This window comes from Patella vulgata, chromosome 1 (assembly GCF_932274485.2).
Source record: "Patella vulgata chromosome 1, xgPatVulg1.2, whole genome shotgun sequence".
In the NCBI taxonomy this organism is placed as follows: Eukaryota; Metazoa; Mollusca; class Gastropoda; family Patellidae; genus Patella; species Patella vulgata.
Window position 1 is genome coordinate 69,366,034 of NC_065879.2, and position 22,713 is coordinate 69,388,746.

Below are 22,713 nucleotides of genomic sequence, written 5' to 3' on the forward strand. Positions count from 1 at the left end.
TACATGTACTTTGCTACCATGCTTGGGTCATTAGTAGCGGGAGGAAACCAACAAATACAAGTATGTAATTAAAACCATAGTTAACTGTCAAATATCAATTGAATAATACTTACGGGAGCATCATTTGCACCAACTGAAGGTGGGCCAACTGAGGGTGGGGGAACAGATGATGGTCCAACAGAGAATGGAGCTATCGAAGGAGGACCATCCTCCATATTTGGATCATTCAACATGGGATCATTGGGAAGATCAACAACATCTTCGGTAAATGTTTGTCCAAAGATATCCTGGGCGTTAGATGGTTCTTGTATTGCTGAGGGATCCTGGAGTAATGATGTGTCTGGTATGGTAGGGGGCTCCGGGACCACCTCTTTGGGTTTTTCCACTGTTTTCTCACTGCGCCGAGATCGCTTAGAGGTTTCATGAATTGATGATGGTTCTTCAAGTATTGTGCTCATTTCAGATTGACGTGTGACATCCACTGTAAAGAAATAAAATTGAGATATAATGATAATGTCTATATAACGTTATTTTGACAATTCCAAATGGGTTCAGTTATACCTATAAAAAAATCATTGGACAGGCGACCCTACTCCTTGCCACATACAAATGGTTGACTCAATGACAGGCCTTATGATACTGCGCGAATGTAATGAAACTTGCCTATTGCACAAAGGAACATGTCAATAATTTGAAAACATTCTGTTGAATAGTTCCTGAGAAAATGGATGACTAAAACTATGCGAATAAATCCAAGATGAACGCTGTTTCCATAGCAACAGGTATTCCCAGGAAAATTTTTCCACCGTTTTTGTACTACTCAATGGATGTGTTCTTCGATGTGTAAGCATAACATTACCCCAATTATGAGAGATGGAAACCTGTAAATTTTCACGAGAGTAATGTCGGAGAAAAGATTCTATTTTGATGGCATATTATCAGGTTTATGATTATATTTTGAATGGGGGCATGTTTTTAGATAAAGAAACAAGCTAAAAAAAAAAATAAGCTAAGAAATGTCGATAAATATTTTGTTTGGAATAGTTTGTTTTAAAAGATAGTGCATGTGATGTCTCTCAGTACTGTGGAGTGATGGTTACTGACAAAATGTTTTCGGGATGTCATTTATTTTTTTACATTCATCCGTATATAAGTCGAAGCCTCGAAGTGGAATATAAGACGAAGGCCAGACTTCTGCAGGAAAAAGTATCAACTTGTCGAAAATATATTACTTAGCAAGCAATCAAATTGAACATCTGGTAAAGACTACAATATTTATAACATGAACATCGAGAAATTCTGTAATTAACTTTTTCAAGAGAAATTACAGTAAAAATAATTTCTCCGGTAAGGCAACATAACTTTTATCCAACTCATTCTTTGCACAGATTTTTGTGCAGGTGGTAAAAGTCAATAGCATCAAAACATGTCTTTGACTGAACTGGCCTCAAATGCTGAAAGGGGATTGAATTTCAGTGTTGGCAACAACATACATGTGTGAAAAATTAATCACTGACATTAATTTCAACTGCATATATCCAAGTTTGTCCTAGAATTACTATGTAGTTTTTTTTTTGCAACTAAAAACAACATATATTTAACATGGACTAGAGGCAACTAATAACCACTCCCTAAGATGTTTTTTGACAACTGTTCATAAAAGTAAACCACAAAACCCAATTGAAATGACTATGTAATCATTCAGTTAGCGACACATTAAAGTCTCTCTTGACATTGTGCAAATTTGTGAGTGCTTACTCTTATTACTCTCCTTATAACCGATTTCCCGATAACTACGGCAGCAACACTTACATTGTTGTTTTTCTTCTTCTCTGGGTAATTCTGGTGTATCAAGATCTAACAGATCATCACCTGGTTCAACATCTTCTTTAATAGACTTTGTGATGAGATTTCTACCAAACAGACGAGTTGTCATACGAGATATAATCGGGTGACCTGGCAGTGCAAATAACTTCTCCACACCTCCTGTTTCCTTCCAGTGCATTAATTTTTTAGTGGGAGGAGCTAAATCTAATGTTGTGACAATGTCGGATGTAACTGACAGCTGTAATTTCATTGTTTCACTGGGGATTCCCTTCTGCTCATCTACAATCAATTTTCGCTTTCTTTTACCCTTCTTTTCTGTACCTGAAAATTTTAAATTGAAAATTGTAGTGACAAACATTCCAAGTAGTATCAATCTGTTAAATAAAATAAGTCATCATTTATTAATATTATACTGTACCGCGGTTAGCTGGCTAGATCTGTTAAGTAAAATGGGGTTTGACGTCCTACTTTTCTGCATGCGGCAATCAATGTGCTATAGACAAATTTATGACACCGTTGTCTGTTTGATCCTCAAATGTCAAAATTCTGGTGTCCTTGAATAAGAATCTTTATCCCTATATTTAGTCTAGTCTAGCACAGAAATTCGGTATGATGCAGAGAAATGACCTCTAGAGGGAGATAAGAACATCCCAGTATGTTTTGTATGTTATTATCGAGTACTAAAATACCCTTAGTGTTACTCTTGTCTGATGTGAAGGGTCCAAATGATATAAATCTACTAACCTGCTACAGCTGTGACATCAAGTGGTTCAAGAGCGAATGCCTCTTCTTCATTATGTACCAGTGTGGTTTGTTCACCAGGTATACCAGTAACAGATGCTTGGGGTAGAGCTGAAGCATTAGCTTCACTAGATATCGTATCATCAACTTTCTTTACTTCTGTAAAACATTAAAATAAATAATACTGATCACTTTTAAATCGACAACAGATTTTCTTTTTTTCTGTGTTTTGTAGATATTAATATGCACCTCCAACATATAGTATTTATCTCCAAACCTCGTCATATTAAAATGTAGCAAAACATTTGTTTGACATGAGAATTGACCATTTCAGGTTCGTTGTCAATTCAATTTTCATACTACATATAATTGAGGTATGGAAAAAAAAAGGATAGTTTACCTTCTGATTTTGAGATCGGTTCTGTAGTTACACCAACATCAGTTTCCATAGGTACATCAGCAATTGGAGCATCTTCAAATAATCCACCCGCCCCCATAAATTCTTGTCCTGTAAATATGAAAAACACAATAAGTCATTTATTATGAATGAATAAAAATATTTAAGGATTTAATTCATTCATATCTGTCATTATAAAATTGACCTTATGAAAAACAATACATAACTTTTATACACTGTCTTTTAACTATATCATCACATGTTAAATTTTAATTTTAATTTATTCGTCAAACTTTTATACCCAGGACAGTTTTATTTTGAAACATTGTCTAAGTAACAAGAAAAATTATTTCTTGAGTTTTCTTAAACCTTAGTTAGTTGAACTAATTTATTTGAAATGATCAATATTTCTATTTTTATTTTGATAAAAACAATGGAAAACAGCGGAAAACACAAGCTCTGATGGTACCAAGGTGGCTGGAATACTGAAATAAGATTTGGCCGGTCATGGTTGTCTAAATTCAGCAGACTAAATCAACAAAGATCATGTATATATCGCGTGAACGCACAGAATAGCTATGTACAGCTCTAATCATCAGCGAAGTGCACGACTGGGAGCTCGCCATGGGCCATGGCATTTGTCTAATATTTGAACTGTGCTGCTTATAACTATTTAAAAAGTAAAAAACAGTTGTATGGGGTAGAAAGACTAAAAGCCTCAGAGCTGTTGACAAGTTTCAAGCCTTATTTGCAGGAAATAATTGCTCAATTAACCCTTTATAAGAAATCGGCGACAAAAAGGACCATTTCAAAATAACATAAACAGTTATGAAAAAAAAAAGCATCGGATAACACGAATATTTAATGTATTCAAATATCCACGAGATTATATCTGTGAACGGATATTCAGATACAAGTTTCAACACTACTGTCTATCCCACTACTCCCATTTAGATAGAGTCACAGAATTGTTATTATTCATCGATGCATGAATCGACAGAATTTAAGTCAGTTATTTTTGGCAGGGATTTTGTGCGTTTATCTTTGATGTACAGTATGTAATAAATGTTAATTAAATTACTGGTGCACTGTCATGGTCAATAGAGTTAGATTACATGTAATGTATATGGTAATATATACATCAGTACCAGTATTTAAAACCTTACCAAAAATATCATCTCCAAACCCAGGATCATTGTCCTCATCATCGTCATCATCATCATGGTGATCATCTAACAAACAAAACAATTCAACAAATGAACCACCAAATTTTAACAAAAAGTTTCAAATTCAAACAAAACAATTGCAATATTCAAATATGGATGTGACCACTAACAAGATTAGTTTAGTCTTCAAAATCTGTCATCGGCTCATCACCAAAATTTCTTTTTACAATGCTACGACTATTCTGAACTACAAAATTAGCAAGTCAAACAGAACAATAAAATAACAATAGCAATTGGTTTTGAAAACAAACTATAAAAAACAAAAACTCTTGTAATCAGTAGCAGCCTACCCATGAATGGAATTCCACCACCGAAATCCTCATTTTCTCCAGGCATATCAATGTCCATGGGTTTTCCCAAATCATTTGATTCGCCTAGTGATTGGTCTTTAGTGGAATTGATTTCTGTGACATCTGCCTGTTTAAAGAATGGATCATCAACATGGGACTGGTCTCGCAGAATCTCTCTTTCATCAAAACCAACATCACCTAAAAAAAGATATAAAATATCATCCAATTATCAAAATACAAATTGATATTTCTTAACTTTACTCTACATTTGTGGTGAAACTACATCTGTTGTACAGCAAATTGAAATAAATCCAGGGTCTGCTTTTTCACAATTGTAGTATGATTTCCAAAGATTTTTTTATGGATTTGAACTGTGCTTAAAAACTATGAATTATCTCCACAATTCCTCATTACGTGATCAATATACATAGTATCAGAATTTCCTAATGTTCACTAAAACATTACGAGAATGATGATCAAGTGTTTAAAAAAAAAATACACAACATATTAGTCTAAACAAAACAGTTATTTCTGCTAATTAGAAAGAAAGATTGCCAGGCAACAAACCTTACGCCCACAGCAGCTAAGTCGTCCAGGCAGTCAACAAGGGTTGTCAGTAATGAAACATTTACAAATTAAAATCTGATTTTAACACTGCATTAATTAATTAGCAGAAATCAAGGGCCATAACTCTGGCAGTAATGACAGTAAATCGTTGAAAATCAATATGCTTCTTAGTCTTATGACCTGAAACACTGTATATATTTGAAGTGAATCGAATAGCTTTCGCCTCTAGACAACACCGAATGATGTATGGACGGACAAAGACAACGATAATATATGACCACATTTTAATGTGGGTGTATAAAAACGTGCAATTTGTTTTATGATAAATGTGCTCTATCTGATGCATTTACAATTTCATTTCAATTTACAAAAATTATTATTAATTGAAGCAAAAATCCTATATTTTAAGGAGGTGGTTTCTGGAAATAAGTGTTATATTTTATTCTTCAATTTTATTTCTTGAGTAGTTGACTACTCCAGAGCATTTCATATATGTACCACTTATTTCCATGTTTCTGCCTTCCACAATAAAAATCTAGGTCTTTCTCAGATTCTTATTCCAATTGGAATCTTTCCACTGAAACTGAAGATATTTTAAGACACCGATTTTGATTGGACAAGAAGCTATAGTGGGTCAAAGGTCTAAATTTTTTCCAACCAATAATAACCATGGTTGCATAATTTTTCAACCAATGGTTGAAATTAAAAACAAAATAACCGAATTATTAATTTCGATTGTAGGGATATTTTCGAAAACAAAAGAAATCCAATTGGAACAGGAACTGAGCACCTTTGACCCACCAAATAAACCTCTTACCCTTTCGCCATCGGAGTCTTCGAGAACGTCGCAATTTTAAGGTTTGGTCAGGGTTTGGTTCCTCAAATTTCTGCATGATTATTGTCTTTTTTAAACTTGTGTACGGTTTTACCCTAGGCAATTCTTCATCACTGACATCATTATATAAACCTGTGTCAGTTGAAATATCGGAGCCATGGTCTCCGAAATCGTAGTACCCTGGATCACATTCCATACCAAGGCCACTATCAAGTTGCGATAATTTTTGTGGAGAAGGCACCAAAAGATCCTCACTTGTCGAGTTCGGCGAATTTTCATCTTGGTTTTTAAAAGATGGTGACTTTGCTTCTGGTGTAATTGGTGGTGTTAAGTCAATTCCTAAGTCACAGGAAAATGATGGCTGCCTAGATTCTTTCTTGACTGGAGTGGATGTTTGAACTGAATGGTCTTGATTTTCTAAATAACTTTCCGAAACCTTCTCTAATAATTTAGGTGGTTTTGAGTTTAAAAATTTATTGGAATTTGAGTCTGATTGTATGCAAGTACATGTATCACAGATTAATTGGGGAAAGGATACATCTATCCCACTGTCTGTACTGAGGTTTCGATTAGAGCACTGAAAACACCTTGAGATCGATGTAATACTGTTATTAGATGTAGCACTAATATTAGATGTTTGTGACAAAGATTTAACACATTTCCCTGACAAATAAGCACTATCCTCAAGAACACTGCTAGTGTCTTTTTCCACCAACTTCTCAACAAAAATAAAGTTATCATCACAGATATTGCTGCTTGTGTCAACATTGTCTTTAAATAATTTAAGGTTTTCCTTCCCATCAAAGGTAAAGGAATGCTGCCTTTTGAATATGTTTATATGTGTTGGACTGGTTTGGTCAATTAGTTCCAATACCACATCAAAGTCTAATGGATGATCACGAAGACAAGTTTTAAACCCATACATGATAAGACAAATTTCAGACTCGTCAATTTCACCTCCCAAATCATCATCCTCTCCTGATCAAATTAATAACACATTGAAAATTCACTGAATTGATCTTGAACAAGGAATTCAAGGCATGCGATTATATTACGTTAAAAAAACGTTATGAATAATATGCAGGTAAAAACAAGAGCGGTCCCGACACACCACCTCAGATGACGGTATAATAAATTGTCTTACATGTATGCCAATAATAATTATTTGTACATAATTTTGTTGCTGTAAATACACCAGCGCAATTTTTAATACATGTATAAGAGAATTATGCTTTGACATGATATATTTTAACAGCAGATATCAAAAGATTTAAACAATAAGAAAAATCTGTATCTTACCAAAACCATCATCATTGAGTAATGTAATATTTGCGTAATCCTCTCGCATTGTGATTTCTTCTGGACGACTCTGATTTACGGAAAATTGTGCTTGAACATCTAAATCTCTATAAAAAAAAGTAAACTTGTGACATAAGCTTATGATATATGTGTATATCTGTTATGTGTAAATGATTGACATCGTTTCGGGACTAACATGGTTTAATTTTATTTCAATAATTCGCTTGCGCGTAGCGGTCTCTAGCAGTTGGAAGAAACCGGAGGACCCGGAGAAAACCCACGAGGTTGGACAGGCAACCCTACTCGTTGTCACGTACAATTGACATCAATGTTCTCCATATTTTAGAAAATAGACCAAACTACATGTAGACCTCCCTTGTTTGTAATTAGGGTGATTTAATATTCCTTTTATCCAAATATTAATCTGTACTTATATGTGTCAATCTGAATCTTTTGGTATTGTGGAATCTATTGTCTCCGAAACAAGTATGTCCTAAATGGAAAGATTTTCCTTTTTTTTCTCAATTTTTTTAGAAACTACTTACTCCAAGTCAGCTAACGTGGTTTCAAAATCATGGAAATTTTCTTGTAATGTGATGGCAGCCACAGCAGCTTCTCTATTTTCTTCAGGTAAATCTACCACACCTGGCCTAAAAGCCATTTTAATTTTCACAAACGCTTCATTACAGTCCGCTAATAAATATTTAGCTTTTCTAGAATAAATTCTCACAACACCAAGTAATAAATGTCCAGATGTTCGTAATGCCATCTTTACCTAGAATTCAAAAAAAAAAAAATACAGGTGTAAGAAAAAGATTGAATAGAAAGTTTAATCAGCTCTTAGAGCAGAACCTGAAAGGGTTCATATAAAACAAAATTTACGCTGTCTGCCTATAATTGACCGAAATAAATTCCCACATTTATTTCAAAGCATAAAGTGTAGTAAAAAATCTGTAAATAGGCGAACAGCCTTCCCAGATTTCTCTCAGCTACTAGTTTCGTTCTTATTCGAACTCTTCAGGCTTAAATGAGGATGTGCGGTGGCATAAAGTGTAGTTCGAGAATGGTACACTAATTTTAAACATCAAATTGTCGACTTTCAAGGTCAGAGATGTAACCCTACAATACAATCGATAGTGCTGAGTGTGATAATGGGTTCATATTAAGCACTCTATGGGTGTAGTCTTTTTCAAACATGGATTGATATTCCCAACCCCATGCAAGGAGGTTATTTTAACACATTACATGCCTCATCCCCATGCCCTCCTTTTATTTTTTATTCTTATCAAGTTATTAACTCACCTTGGGTTTTAAAATTGCTTCCACACTTGAATCAATATTAGTTTCAAAGACATGAGCCTTGGTTAGCTTTTTATCCCAATGGGCAGCCAACCAAATACGGGCCAATGGCCCTTTCTTACTGAGCACGAAATGTGCATAAAACATTTTGTTATTTTAGTTGTTACCAAACCTGAAATTAAATCCATATTTTTTGTTAATCTTTTGAACTTCACAATTATAAACAGAAACTTGTTGGATTTTGTACAGATGGTGCAAATGTGATGATGGGAGAGCGTCGTGGAGTGAAAACTCGCCTGAAAGAAAGTGGAAATGTTGACTACATCTTATCAGTTTGGTGTCTTGCTCACAGATTAGAACTGGCAGTGAAAGACACATTCAAAAATACATTTATGAGCACTGTTGTTGATGTTTTGTCTTCAATTTTGAATTTCTACAAAGTGTCAGCAAAACGAAATTGTGAGGTTAATGAACTTGCCATTATAATGGATGAAGAATTTTTAAAACCTGAACGTGCTAATGGTACCAGGTGGGTCTCTTATAAATTGAAATCTACCACAAAGATGATAGAAAATTGGAAATTAATTAATTATTCAGAAGAAAATACAACAGGGTTCCCTCGGCTTCGTCAATCATTTTTTCAAGGATATTCAAGGATAAATATACGTCAAATTCAAGGATTTTCAAGGACATTTTTTAGCCTAAAGTTACAATTTTTCATCTTATAAAAATAACCAAAACATTACCAACTATCGTTATAATCTCATATTTAAAAGGAATTCAAGACATTTGAAACAAAATTAAGGATCTCAACTGAAATTCAAGGATATTTTCCTATTTCCGCAAAATTCAAGGATAGGCTATTCAAGACCTTGAAAATGAAATTTTAAATTTAAGGATATTCAAGGATTTTCAAGGACCGCTGGAACCCTGTACAAACAAACCAGAGGACAGAGCAAAAGCCAAAGGAATTATAACCAAAATAAGACAGTATAAATTTGTGTGGTTCTTGTACTTTGTCAGTGATGTACATGTACTAGCTGAAATGTCCAGAATTAGTTTATTGTTCCAGAGAAGTGATGTTAATGTCGCTGGTGTCTTAGCCAAACTTGAATCTTTCAAGTTGTCACTGAAAAATATGTTGCCTAATACAGGTCCACAACTTCAAAAGGTTTAACACTGACGTGGACGGCGTGAATTTTAAAGATCATGTTTTAATTAATGTTATTGGGTCCACTACCTTGGATAAGGAGAAGTCAGAAATTGTTAACGACTTGATTAAATGTATAGATGAGAGATTCACCAATATTTGCCAAGATCCTATTTTCTTATCATGCGTTATCTTTGATCACAGAAACTGGCCTGAAGCTGACGACACTCTTTTATTGCAGTATGGGCAGAACGAAATCAAATACATCACAGACCATTTTCGTCAATTACATTATCGTATTGGCTGTGATTTTACAGAGGCTCAAAGAGAATCGGCTGATTTAAAATTGTACATTTCGAGAAATCAACATTTCAAGGCTGTTAACCCACTTTCGGTTTGGCAGAGAGTCAGCATTGAAAACACTGAGAAAGCAGATTACCAGAATATATGAAAATCATTCATTTAACTAGTCTGTATCCTCTATCCAATGCTGCCTGTGAAAGAGGGTTTTCTAACATGAAGCGGATAAAAACAGACTGGCGGTGTAATCTCCATACAGACACCCTGGATGCCTTGATGTGCGCCTAGATATTGAAGGTCCCAGTCTTATTTACTTTGATCCGAGGCCCAGTGTAAACTGATGGTGGTTAAGTGGCCAGAAGACAAGGAGGCCAATGCTTGTGTGTTTTCAAATAAAGTTCTATTCATGGTTTATATAACATTTCAGGCCTAAAGAAAGACCTACAATAAGCAGATTTAGCTCTTGCATAATGACAATGTATGTTTAACCTTTTAAGTAGCTTGTTCATAATCGAAGAAATCTGTTTAAAATTTATAAAGACAAAAGATTCAGACAGTAACTCTGTTCATAATAACAGTGTAAAATATAGCTGGAATTTTAAAAAAAAATACAAAAATAAAATATGAAGTCAAACCAAACTTAATCAAAATGAAAATCAAAGTAGGGCCTACCCTAAAATTCGAGCCAATATAGGTCCAATTAATAAATTATAATCCCAGTTTTCCCTAAACAAGAGAATACTATGCATTCCGTCACATGACTTAGTACGCTCAAGATACTTCTTTCAAGTTCGTCAATAAATCGGAAATTCCAGCACTTCGCGCGCTTGGGATGTCAATAATGAAAGCACGCGCAAACACATAATGGCCACCGTTTGGTTTTACTATGTTTGGTGGGTCGTGCAAGAAATAATTAACCCGGCACAGTATTTCAAATTTCCCATCGACTCAAAGAAACTGATAATTAATTCAGATTTTGTTATAACCACATACATATTCAGGACAGCGACGTTTGCGACGTGTATAAATTGAAAAATTATTCAACGGTAACGATGACATCGTCATGGTGGGAAATCTACTACTAAAATCTAATAATTAATATGCTTCAAAATATTTTACGATAAACACTAATATAACGGTTGTTATACTCACCAATAATTTTGACAAAAAATGAACAAGATCATTAGAAATCTAAATACACCGTTAAATTTGCTAATCGGGTGGGTTTTTACAGTAGAATTCGTCTAAAGAAATCATATTTTGTAGCGGCTGCACTCTTTCGAAGATGGCGTCCCTCTTGATTCCCGCTCAATTTTAACGGGACTTTTTCTTCCGCACGTTAAATAGTTCACCATCAAATCAATGTATTTCATGCATTAAACAGTATTATAAGGAATAATTTTATAACCCCGATTAGGTTGGTTATGGTCATAATGTCACAAACAAGAAATTATTTATCGTCATTAATTTTTATTTATTAAATAATAAATAGGCGGATGAATATTGTATACATTGCAGGTGCCCTAGATTCAGCGAGGTGAGCGATTTGTAAGCGATCGGCACAGCCACGCTCACTGCAAGCATATGAATTGAGTTTAGGCTACTACTAAATAATTAAGACCCTTTTAAATTAATAAACAAACAGTATCCTAATAAAACGTACAAATATAAATGCTTTCAATGCAGGTTATTCATGAATGAGTGCCAAATTTTGGAAGCCTATTATTAGATCTAGGCCACTAGTAGTAGTTACATTGGATCATTGAAGTTCGATTGACTGAAGCTGCCAGTGCGCTTTAACCGGATGTCGTTCCCTTGTAAAGGTCACATGATACAAGAAATTCCAAGATGGTGGCAATATCTACAGCGTGAAGAATTATTCCTGATGTTATTGAAATAAGTCACGGTGTAAAATGCATTATCTACGTCCATTTGATTAATTTGCAATTACCACATTATGGAAGAACAGAGAGAAATTCCTCCAAACGGTTAGATTTCATGCAATTTTAAATCTTCTTACTTTTTCGACAGTTTTGTTGTTGTCACAACCCCACTGTGCTGTGGTGACTGTGTCAGTCACTCAGTGTGTGTGTGACAACTCACATGATCATAATCGTTGATCAGACAATAATAATTTCTTCCGTTTGTGTTGAGGTAACTGACAGCCCCAGAATGTTACCTTTTGTCTCTGTGGCAAATTGCAGAGTTTAGCACAACTTTCTGATATCTCTTATATAGGTACTTTGACCTTTATTAGTAATAGTATGCCTTTAAAAAATATACAAATATGTGGATAATAATTAACAACAGAACATGCAGAATGAAATGAGGTTTAATCACTTTGTTTCACAGCGGTCTTGTGAAAGCCTTCTTTTAACTCAGTACAAGATGACTGCCCCTTCAAGTCACACCTAGTCACTTGTTGATTTATTCATTATTAATTATTAATTAGCTATATGTTAAAAATAATCACCATTTTTATACACAAAGAACAACTTTTGTCACGACTCCATTTGAAATTCATGGCGAATATGGAATTTTCTGATGATTATGAATAACAATAGGTCAATCTCATTTTCTCAGCTAATCAACGCTCAGAATTTTATTACCATATACAGTTCCATGTCATATAAGGCACTGCATACTACAGGCGTAGTAAGTAAGGGTACATTTGGAGCGAAAATTGAAACAGGCTTCTGGACATGAATAACAAAAACACATGATAATATGTGGAGTGTGGAATCCCTGATGCCTTTTTGTGAGTGATTAAGTTGTCAATGTTAGTGTAAAATACATTTCTATAAAGAAGATAAACGATGTTAGACATTATAAACTAATCTTATCACAAATGTTTATTCATCGAATAATTTATATTCATATTTCTTACCAAGTTAATTTAATGTTGTCTAAACATTAAGATTAAAATCATAACGTCAATCAACAAACAATACAACGCTACTTCATTACAAAAACATAGGTGAACTAATCTCGACCGTGATCGGTCAACCAAGGTAGCTGATTATTGGGTTAATAAAACAAGTAAAACTTATTTATGCAATACAATTAATGTTTATACGGGTCAACTATTAGTTGTGGACAACATAACCATTAGTTGTTGACAACATAACCATTAGTTGTGGACAACTTAACCAATAGTTGAGTATGACTTAACTGGCACCCATATGGCGTCAGTAGCACTTGCGCTGTCTACATTGTACGTAGTAATACAAACTTGTCTGGCTGAGCAGAATTGGTACTAAATTCCAAATTAGATTAGAACCATCAAATAGTCACCAAACAATTTGTGGTAATGCATTTTATATTTTCGAAGTGAAGGTTTTTTTAATGTACACAAGGAGTTAAAACCCAGTTATTAGTAGTGGAACCATTTCTATGACCAGTTGTGTTTTACAAGAGAGATATTTTGCACTCAAGCAGCCAATTAAACAAGACAATCTCACAGATTAAACACTGCTTAAGGTGAATCTTGAGAAATAAAATTCAAACTTTAAAGACTTTTAAGTAGGCTGTTGATCTTTGTATGGTTTCTAATTGTTTTATGTAAATTTTTCCTATTAATGTCCATTTGTACAATTTTTGTAAACCAGAATTACCTGTACCTGAAAATAATATATAACCAATGTAGTGAATTAAGCCAATAATTAGCTCATTTTAAGAACCACATGGTTACAGCAGGACTAATTTGTCAAAGAGTACCCCTCTATAGAAAATTCATGTTGACTTGCAGTGAATTTTGTTGAAAATGGTAACTTATAACATAAATTTGTCAGAGGATACCCCTCTATAGAAAATTCATGTTGACTTGCAGTGTATTTTGTTGAAAATGGTAACTTATAACATAAAAATAATATATTGTAATATGATTTTGTAAGATGTTTCATGGTAAATTAAAACCCTTATTAAAGCCTTAACATGCCAGAGTATAGGTTTAAGATCGAGTTGAAGACTGCACAATCAAAAGCATAGGCGTAGGAGCTCAAAGTAATTCAGGGGGGCATAAGAGAAAATTGCCCGAAATCAATACCGTTTTTTCGGGCATACATATCATAAGAGAGCGTCGGGCATATTTTCGGGCATGCAGTGGACAAGAAAAAGACGAGAAAATACTTTTCGGGCAGTGTGGATCTCATAGAAATAAGTTAGTTATATTTTTTCTCTAAACGTTAATAGAAAAAAAAGGTTGTCGAATTTTTCATTGCCCGAAAAAAACATTTTTTGGGGGGCAAATGCCCCCCCTGCCCCCCCGGCTCCTACGCCTATGATCAAAAGTACTTGTAATAAGACATTCCGGTCAAAATAAATTCCAAATTGATAAATTGTAATCTAAGTTATGGTCGTTCTGAGTTCACCTTAGTTTGTATGGATTTTTCACTGTCAACTTTGGGTCTCTACTTATACAAATATAGTGTGCATTCTTTTAGGTACATGTACAAGCAAGTTAATTCTTTATGAAGGTCTCTTTATACCCAGATGTTCTTCGTTATAACAGCAGTCTTTATTTTAAACTATAGGACATATTTTTAACTTTTGAAATAAATGAATTTAAGAATCCCCGTCCAACAGAAAACCACAACAGACTTGTAGAAGTAGAGGATCGTTTAATAAATCAACATTTCGGGTGTGGTACCCTTTATCAAGATTGAAATTATAATGATCCTGTGACGCCTTATATATAATAAAGGTGGTGACGTCACAGGATTTTTAAATTTATTATATGTACAATGCAGGATCTTTAAAAATAGGATTGTTAAAATTAGGATTGTTAAAAAAGAAGGATTGTTTAATTTAACTATGTACAAATGTAATATAAAATAGTAATTAAAAGATTATAAATAATTATTAAGATAATAAGAAAAATTATTATTTGAGAGTATGGTTGAAATTTTTACTGTTTAATTTAAAATGAAAAATTGTTAATGATTTCTAGTATGGCTGTGGCAGCGGCTGTTTCTTCTTCCTCATTTGGTTTTATGTTGGTGGGATTCGTTGATGGGCTCGACAGGGCTGGAGGATCTTCTTCTACTGGTTCTGTGATAAGTTGCTTATTTCTGACCTTTAGTATATGTTTGAAGCCGTTAATATAGACGTATTTCGGCCGGGACTGGAAAGGCCGGATCCAGTCTGTTGGAGGCCGGACTTCTGTGGCTTCGTCAGTGATGTTTTTAGGGTGAATAGTATTTGCCGCTACTTCTATATCTGTATTAGTATCATTCTTAGTGGTAGTTGTATTGGTGGCGAAAATCTGTTGTTTAGCGGCAGACTTCTTGTAAATTATTCCATTCATTCTTGGCTTGCGTTTTGTTTGTACTTTGTGAACGTTTCTTATATGCCGTTTACCATTACTGGCGTTTAAAAATTCCTTATTGCAGAATGGACATTCAAACATCTTCTTGCTTGTTTAGTTTTGTTCATTCAAACCTCCAGGCGCTTGGGTTGCTAGGAGGTCAATAATGGATTCTTCGTGACGTAATCTGACGTTGGTGTTACGTGACGTTTTCGTGACAATTTGTACCTGGAATTGGTGTCCCGTGGTGTTAAAATGTTTGGCTACAGGGGTGTCGTTGAACTTTTTAATATCGTTGTTATGTCCGTATAAACAGATTTTTAGAGAGTTGCCGGATTGGCCTACGTATTGTATTCTACAGTTTTTGCAGGTAATTAGATAAATGATGAATTTAGTGTTGCAATCAAGGTGATTATTGATTCTGTAAATTTTGCCGTCATATCTGGATATTACTTCGGTTGATTCTAATAAAAACTTGCAGCAGATGCAATTCCTCTTACATTTGTAAATGTAAGCTGTCTGGATTGTTGTGCCTTTAATGTCAGTAAAAAAAAAATGTCTTTACTTAGTCGTAAAGTAACGAGTAATGATAATTACTAGTGGAGAAATGAGTATTAGTAATTAATTGAATTGATAAAAATGTAAAAGTAATTGTTAATGGGGCCTTTTTGGCCAATTTGAATTTGGTCATTTTAATTCATGGCCATTTTGACAACATCCCGCCTCCACTGCCTTCCAGACTGCGGACCATTGAAATACCAGAGTTGGGACTTTGGAAGTTGTTTATTACAAATATAAAGTCTAATACATAATACATGATATTAATATGGACAGCTTGATTTAATTAAGGTTATTTTCCATATGAAGTAAGGAGTAATACAAAAAAGGGGGTAAACATAAAAAAGTTCTTGTATATATTTTATAAAAAAACAATTTAGAAAATGCTGTCAAAATTTGCTGTCATGAGAAGAGAGGGTGGGTCATCTTGTCCATTCATCATAATAAAGGGACTTTGGATTTGATTATCCAGTGTGAAAATAACAGGCAAGGCAGGTGGGTAGGAAGGCATTTACACCAACAAACCACTAAACCAAAATATATTTAACACAACAAATAGAGCTATGTCATCATTTGTTTGGGAGTTTCCCATTGAGACTAATCATAAGCTGATTGGCTAGTGTTAACCTTATTTCATTGGCTCAATGATTTCTTAGCCATTTCTTTACAACAGCTCTAAAATATTTGTCAAAACAGCTGTAGTACATGTATATAGACTATGTATGGAGATAGTCATTATATTTTGCATAATTGTAAGTAGTCCAATCCTATTGTTTGATGTAATAAATAGGTAGGTAGGTTAGGATTAGACCAGCAAGACTGGCAAATATGAATGAAATAAATAAGACTTGGAATAATTTGATATACATGGCTAAGGACTAAATAAGCTTACATGTATAGCTTAAAATTGTATCAAAAAATGGGGTCACATGTATATATATATACTGTTAATGATCTTACATGTATCTCTAATCTTTAGTTATGACAAGTGCACCAAAAACACTGTTCAAAGCAAATATCGTTTCCTCAGATGCACATACGAAAGACTAAAATGTTTCATGGCAAAAATTAGATATTTTTGGGAGGTCACACTGCAATGAAATTAATCTAATTTGAAAGACTGTCTTTTCTTAAAAGAATCAAATCCTAAAGACAAATATTTAAAGATGTATAATGTAAGAGCTAAATCTACCAACATGTATTGAAGGTATTTTTTTTTTTGGCTTCAAATGTTATATGTTATATTTAGACATTTATTCAGATAACCATCGGATGGCTGAGATTCAAATGGATTAAAATATCTGCAAGATTTTAAAATTTAATGATAAAATGGATAATGAAGACTTAGCCTCGTTTGTCAAGTACTGTTTCTACCAGGACTTCCTCTTCAAAATTTTCACTGCTTGTCATTTTTGATAATGCACAAAAATTTTGCAAAATAAATTCATATTTCATGTTGTTTATACATGGTAGGGTATTGTGAATTCACTTGTCTATACCACTTTGTCAGCATGGTGTACACAAAAAATTATATATTGGACGTAAAAATGAAATATTAGTAAGGCTTGTGATAATTATTTATTAATGAAATATTTCCTTTTGGCTACTTAAATAATCAAAATAGTTGAATTGGCCGCAGAAAAACCATTCCAGTAGCTCACATGTATTACCACGTGCTCTATAGAAAACACACTGACCTCGATAACTTTGAGTTGTAAATGTAATACAATAACTTCGAAATGAAGATAAATATATAATTATCCAGACCATCTCTTACTGCATTACAGACCGCAGAAATGTGACGTAAATCCTAATAATGAATAACTAACGGATAACTAACTTAACTGCTAGCGTCGCGACACTACCCCCCCCCCCCCCCAATATAGTTGTGTATAATAAGAGTAACCATATATCATATATACACAACATTTTTGCAACATGTTGAATTATCAATATTGCAACACAATAGCACTGAAATTTCTTAATTTTTCGGTAAGCAAGTTAACTAATCTCAAGATTTTATTTCTATAATTCCCACTAGGCCGTAATACTGCTATAAAAAAATTATAATGCATTTTTCTCCCAACACGTAGGTTGTTGAGGATTTACATAATTTCTATACTGTTTTTATTTGATATGACAGTTCGTTGGATTCGAAGAGCAGTAATTGCCCTTTTTTTGAAGATCATAATAAGCTTGTTTGCATTTTGCGTGACTGTAATAGCGGTAAACGGCTTTGTTTAAAAAATTGTTATGACACATGGATATACATGGGTGTTCAAAAAGTGATTGACTAAGAATGGACTGCTTCACGCCATTGATAAGATTCCCACATATCAATTAACTTTTATTGTTCTGCTACCAGACACTCATCATTAATTATCAACACAACACTGACGACTATGTATACAACTCTATAACACCAATCATGAGACTATGTGGCTTCTATACATGCCCATTATTCTGTACTGGCCGTACAATTTCATAATGGAGGTCGATCATATTCTGTACTGACCGTACAATTTCATATTTACATAGTGGAGGTCGATCGTAGCCATGTTTGTAAGCTGGGTTTTTGAAAAAAAAAGACTATTTTTCCGGGGTGCAAAATGAACAATGGGTCAGATCTAGTTACGGTCATTTTCCATAGCCTTCGGTGCCGGCCGGAATATACGTCCGACGTAGAACCCATGGTTTCTACGATGATAAAAATCTATGCTACATCTTCAAACAGTCATAACTTTGCTGAGAATAAAGTAATTGAATGAAATTTTCAATATAATCATTTTTCATTGTCAATTTTTGAATTATTATAGCAAGAACAGTGAACTTTTTATCTAAATCTTAAATAATGCATCTTTAATGTTTTAGAGCGACCGTTATAATATACATGTAAGTCACTCTTGACATGGAGGACAACTAAAGGTGTTTAATGGCGTTTTTGAGCCAATTCAATGCCTCCTGAACCAACCTGTATAGTGAAGTAAGTCACGGGTAACCAGTTAATGACTTTTCAACTACATTGATTAGTCAATTATCACTTTTGATTATTGTATTATTAGAGGTGTACACCACTGTTTTACAGTTAGTAATAAATATAATGAAATTGGGGGCTTAGTGTCCTATTGGGCTTATGAAGACAGACATACACCGTACCAGTGTGCATTGATTGATATTGAATTCCAACTGTCAAGAGATCTTTAAGTGCATGCCAATGTGTACACTGGACCTCAGATTTTTGTACCACCTGAACGACTAGTTGCTTTTCCATACCAGACCCTCCATCATGCAACACCAACAAGGGGAATCTTCTCAGCCAACACCTGGATCGAAACCCAGACGTCTTGGTTAGTATGCTAATGTCCTGCTCACCGAAACTCAAGTTGGATTAGAGAACAAAAATGTGCATTAATTCTCTTTGTGATGATCACATTTAACAATTTAATTTCTAATCTGCATTAATTTTTGGTTTCACAGTAACCCAGGAAGTGGGCATGGTGGCATGTTGTGGTCATGTTATGATCTGGTTGCAAGAAGTCTAGGGAGCAATGAGAATCTTCCACCGATAACACAATATTATTTTACTCGACTTCCGGCTTTCTTGCCTATGAAAGCTCTCGCCCTCAACTTCTCGTCTCGGAAGTTCAATTCCTACAGCACAGTTTACCTAAACCCACAATAATCTACCCAATTCCACAATAATCTACCCAATTCCACAATAATCTACTAATATTCCAACTCAAATCACATTAAAGATACTTTCCCAGAAAAGTATTTATCAGGTGTTTATTTCCAATAAAAGTATGGCAATTTGGGTATAAATGGAAAGTAGAAACATCAATCTTACTAGAAAAATACTGGATTCCATGGAAAACACCCATGGAGTGCACATGGGACAAAAATGTAAGGGTTCCCTAACCTGCAACCCGGCGATTAGTAATGTCTGCTCGAGTAACATCAAAGGTAGCACGCGAAGATTGCCTAATCTCCCAGCGTTAGTGAGCAATTGATGTACATGTATATGTTGATAAACTTGATGGTGCAACAGTTTCTGAGTTAAAAACCACAAAAAAAAATTTTGTATATGCAATGAATTCTCCTCCGGCTTCGCCCCCGTTGCTAGGTACTGAGAGAGGTAAGTGTCGTGACACAAACATGACCTCTTTTGATGTTTTTTTATAGCAGGGGTATTCCCTGACAATTACAATGTATTGAGAAGGATTTGAAGCAAAATTGTGATAAATTAATTTGAATATGTTTTTAGTCCAAATATATCATCAAATCACCCAGTTTTTGAACTTTCATGGTGGCAACAGTTGAGGTAACATAGCCACACGCTCTCACATTCTTGCTCAATTTCCTCGCACTTTTGCCTTGCCTTCTTGCAGTGAGAAGTCGAGATTATAACATGGCCACAATAGGCTTTCATATGCGGGAGAGGTTATATAATAACCACTGTACAGCCAAACTGGCCAAAGATTATTGGACAATAGGCAATAGGCATGTTTCACAGTTATTCAATGTTGCCCAAATTTCTGGCTCTCCAAATTTGAATGTACATTCTTTTTTAGGTGTGTTGGTGCCCTTGCAAAAAATGTTGTGAATGTGTAACTCCTACTGAATTTGTAAATCAGAGCATACATTTTGGTTCAAAATATGGACAATAAAAGGAGTTAAGCCCCTGTTTTAATTACAAGGTATAGGTTGAAGACATTTGTTGTTTGTGAAAGTGACAAAACCCCTTTAAAGAAAACTATATCATTCTCAACAGTTCACTTAGTCCAACTGCATCAGGTTGTTATTCTTCTTTTGTTATATTTAATCCAAAAAAAGCTGTTTTTCAACTTGTCAGCATTAAAACACATTACTTGGTTACTATTAATAGCTCTGATGTAATGTATTTATTTAGTAACATTACAAACATGGCTACAACAGGGTGTTGGACATGATGACATGTCAAATAAAATGCAGTTTAGATTTGAGTATGTAAGCAGTTTCTTTTTAAAACCATTTATTGTGTTCAATTTTGATCTGACATGCATCAAAATTAAAAAGTACAAATTTTGTTACTGGGGTGAACTGTAAAAATGTTCTGGCCAGAATGTTCAAACTAAGTTTAGATTTTGACTGATTTTGATGATGATTATTTTTGTCCCCTGCCTTTCGAAGAAAGCAGGGAACTATTAAAATGGGTCAGTCCAGCCATCCATCTTGTCTGTCTGTCTGTCACACTTTTTGGGACACAATAACTCTCCTTCTAATTGAGCTCCCGTCTTCATTAGCCCAGTTCGGAGCAAAACAGTAGGACGTTAAACCCCATTTCATTTCATTTGTAATTGAGCTAGGTGTAGATGTTTATTAGGTGAATGCCATGACTGAGTTTGATCATGAACATTTTATGCTTAGATTAAACATGCATAATGCAAGAGCAAAATCTGCTTATTACAAGTCTTTCTTTAGGCCTGAAATGTTATCTAAACTATCAATTACACATTAATTAACTTATCCAGACCATAATCAACTCTCGATGTCAAGGCTAGCCTTCGATGTTGACTGGATTAGATTCCTATATGCCGCTAACGGCCATTGATAATTAAATCAGAAAAAGTGGATAATCAAGACTATGCTGTTTATATTAATGATTTTAGTAATGATGACCGAGACTATGCAAAAATTTCACCCGCTTCTTTCTCGACTCATAGTGGATCAATTTGACTGAAATTTCCAGCAAATTACCGTTACACTATCTAGTTTTTAACTATTATAGCGAAAACTGCCATCTCTTTATCTAATCTCCCATAATGTATCTTTAAGTATAAATAACCAGTTTGATTGCTCAATACTTTTGAAAAAGATAAATACAATTAATCAATATGTGTCATCTATTTATTTTGGGATTTCAGTGGGAAACATCAGCCTCACTGTAGGCTTGTCTGCTTAGGCTAAGCAGCTGTCCATCTGACTTTCACACATTTTGGATAACAATAAATTGAGGCAGAATATTCAAACTTGACGTACATGTAGATGTTGTTTATTATGTGAATTTCTTGACCAAATTCAAACATGAGCATTTTCTGCATGAGCAATTTGATTGGACGAGACTGTAAGACACAATATCCCTGCTTTTAATTGGGGTGGGTGATAAAACTTTTTGTATAGTTTCTCAAAATCAGTAGTCAATATCTTTAATGTCCAATAATGAGTATTTTTTGCTTAATCAATAAGCAATTGTTTTACTTTTTGCTTTATGAAAAGATAAATGTGCAAATAATTAATGGGTGTCATCAATTGAGTTCTTTGTAAAGTTCTTAGATATCATAATTTAGTAACAAAGGAACAAATATTGTTTATGTTACTCAATAGGGTCAAAGTTCATAATTATTATAAGGTTACATGATATATACTGCTTGCATGTAGAAAGCCAAAAAGGCCAATACTAACACATTTCTTTCCCACAACAGATGCAATATTTTGGGAGAATTTCATCATTGTCTAGGATGTATTGACCCAAAATCATGCACTTTGTTATTTACATATATATTTGAAGAATGAATGTCAGTATGTGGTGTAGAGAATTATTTCCATTAGAGGTACAGGTTACAGAATAGCACATTATTTTAAATATCAAATGAAATGGGGTTTAACATCCTATTTTTCTGCTCCATCCGGGGTAATGAAGACTGGTATATATACTATGCATTGTGCTTTGAGTGTAATTTTTCAAATTCCAATTTTCAAGTGTTCTTTTACGTACTGTACATGCCATTGTGTACACAGGACCTCAGGTTTTCGTCCCATTTGAACGACTAGATGATGGCCAGCCATCTTGCACTACTTACAAGGGAAAAGCATGCTAAATAATCCCAAGGAACTTTCTCGGGTGTGCCAGGATCGAAACCATGACCTCCAGGCTAGGGAG

The 22,713-nt window shown here is 34.3% G+C and overlaps 2 protein-coding genes across 3 annotated transcripts in view; one reads left to right on the forward strand and one right to left on the reverse strand.

Moving 5' to 3' along the window:
* LOC126827336 (double-strand-break repair protein rad21 homolog) overlaps positions 1 to 11,247 on the reverse strand; it is an 18,473-nt gene extending 7,226 nt beyond the window's left edge. Inside the window, exons 1-11 of one of the 2 annotated variants that reach the window (XM_050556614.2) lie at positions 11,084 to 11,247; positions 8,485 to 8,653; positions 7,728 to 7,957; positions 7,183 to 7,289; positions 5,866 to 6,861; positions 4,482 to 4,679; positions 4,132 to 4,197; positions 2,969 to 3,076; positions 2,572 to 2,727; positions 1,813 to 2,148; positions 114 to 481 (exon numbers count right to left, since the gene is read on the reverse strand). In XM_050556614.2, coding sequence (XP_050412571.1) covers positions 114 to 481; positions 1,813 to 2,148; positions 2,572 to 2,727; positions 2,969 to 3,076; positions 4,132 to 4,197; positions 4,482 to 4,679; positions 5,866 to 6,861; positions 7,183 to 7,289; positions 7,728 to 7,957; positions 8,485 to 8,628 — 2,709 coding nt within the window. In that variant the 5' untranslated portion in view covers positions 8,629 to 8,653; positions 11,084 to 11,247. The remainder of the gene's footprint in view (positions 1 to 113; positions 482 to 1,812; positions 2,149 to 2,571; positions 2,728 to 2,968; positions 3,077 to 4,131; positions 4,198 to 4,481; positions 4,680 to 5,865; positions 6,862 to 7,182; positions 7,290 to 7,727; positions 7,958 to 8,484; positions 8,654 to 11,083) is intronic. The other variant, XM_050556620.2, reaches the window with a different exon arrangement.
* Positions 11,248 to 11,774: 527 nt separating this feature from the next.
* The window catches only part of LOC126827349 (uncharacterized), a 28,524-nt gene continuing 17,585 nt past the window's right edge, over positions 11,775 to 22,713 (forward strand). The window contains exon 1 of the mRNA XM_050556646.2: positions 11,775 to 11,919. Within this exon, the coding sequence (XP_050412603.1) occupies positions 11,889 to 11,919 (31 nt within the window). The 5' untranslated portion in view covers positions 11,775 to 11,888. The remainder of the gene's footprint in view (positions 11,920 to 22,713) is intronic.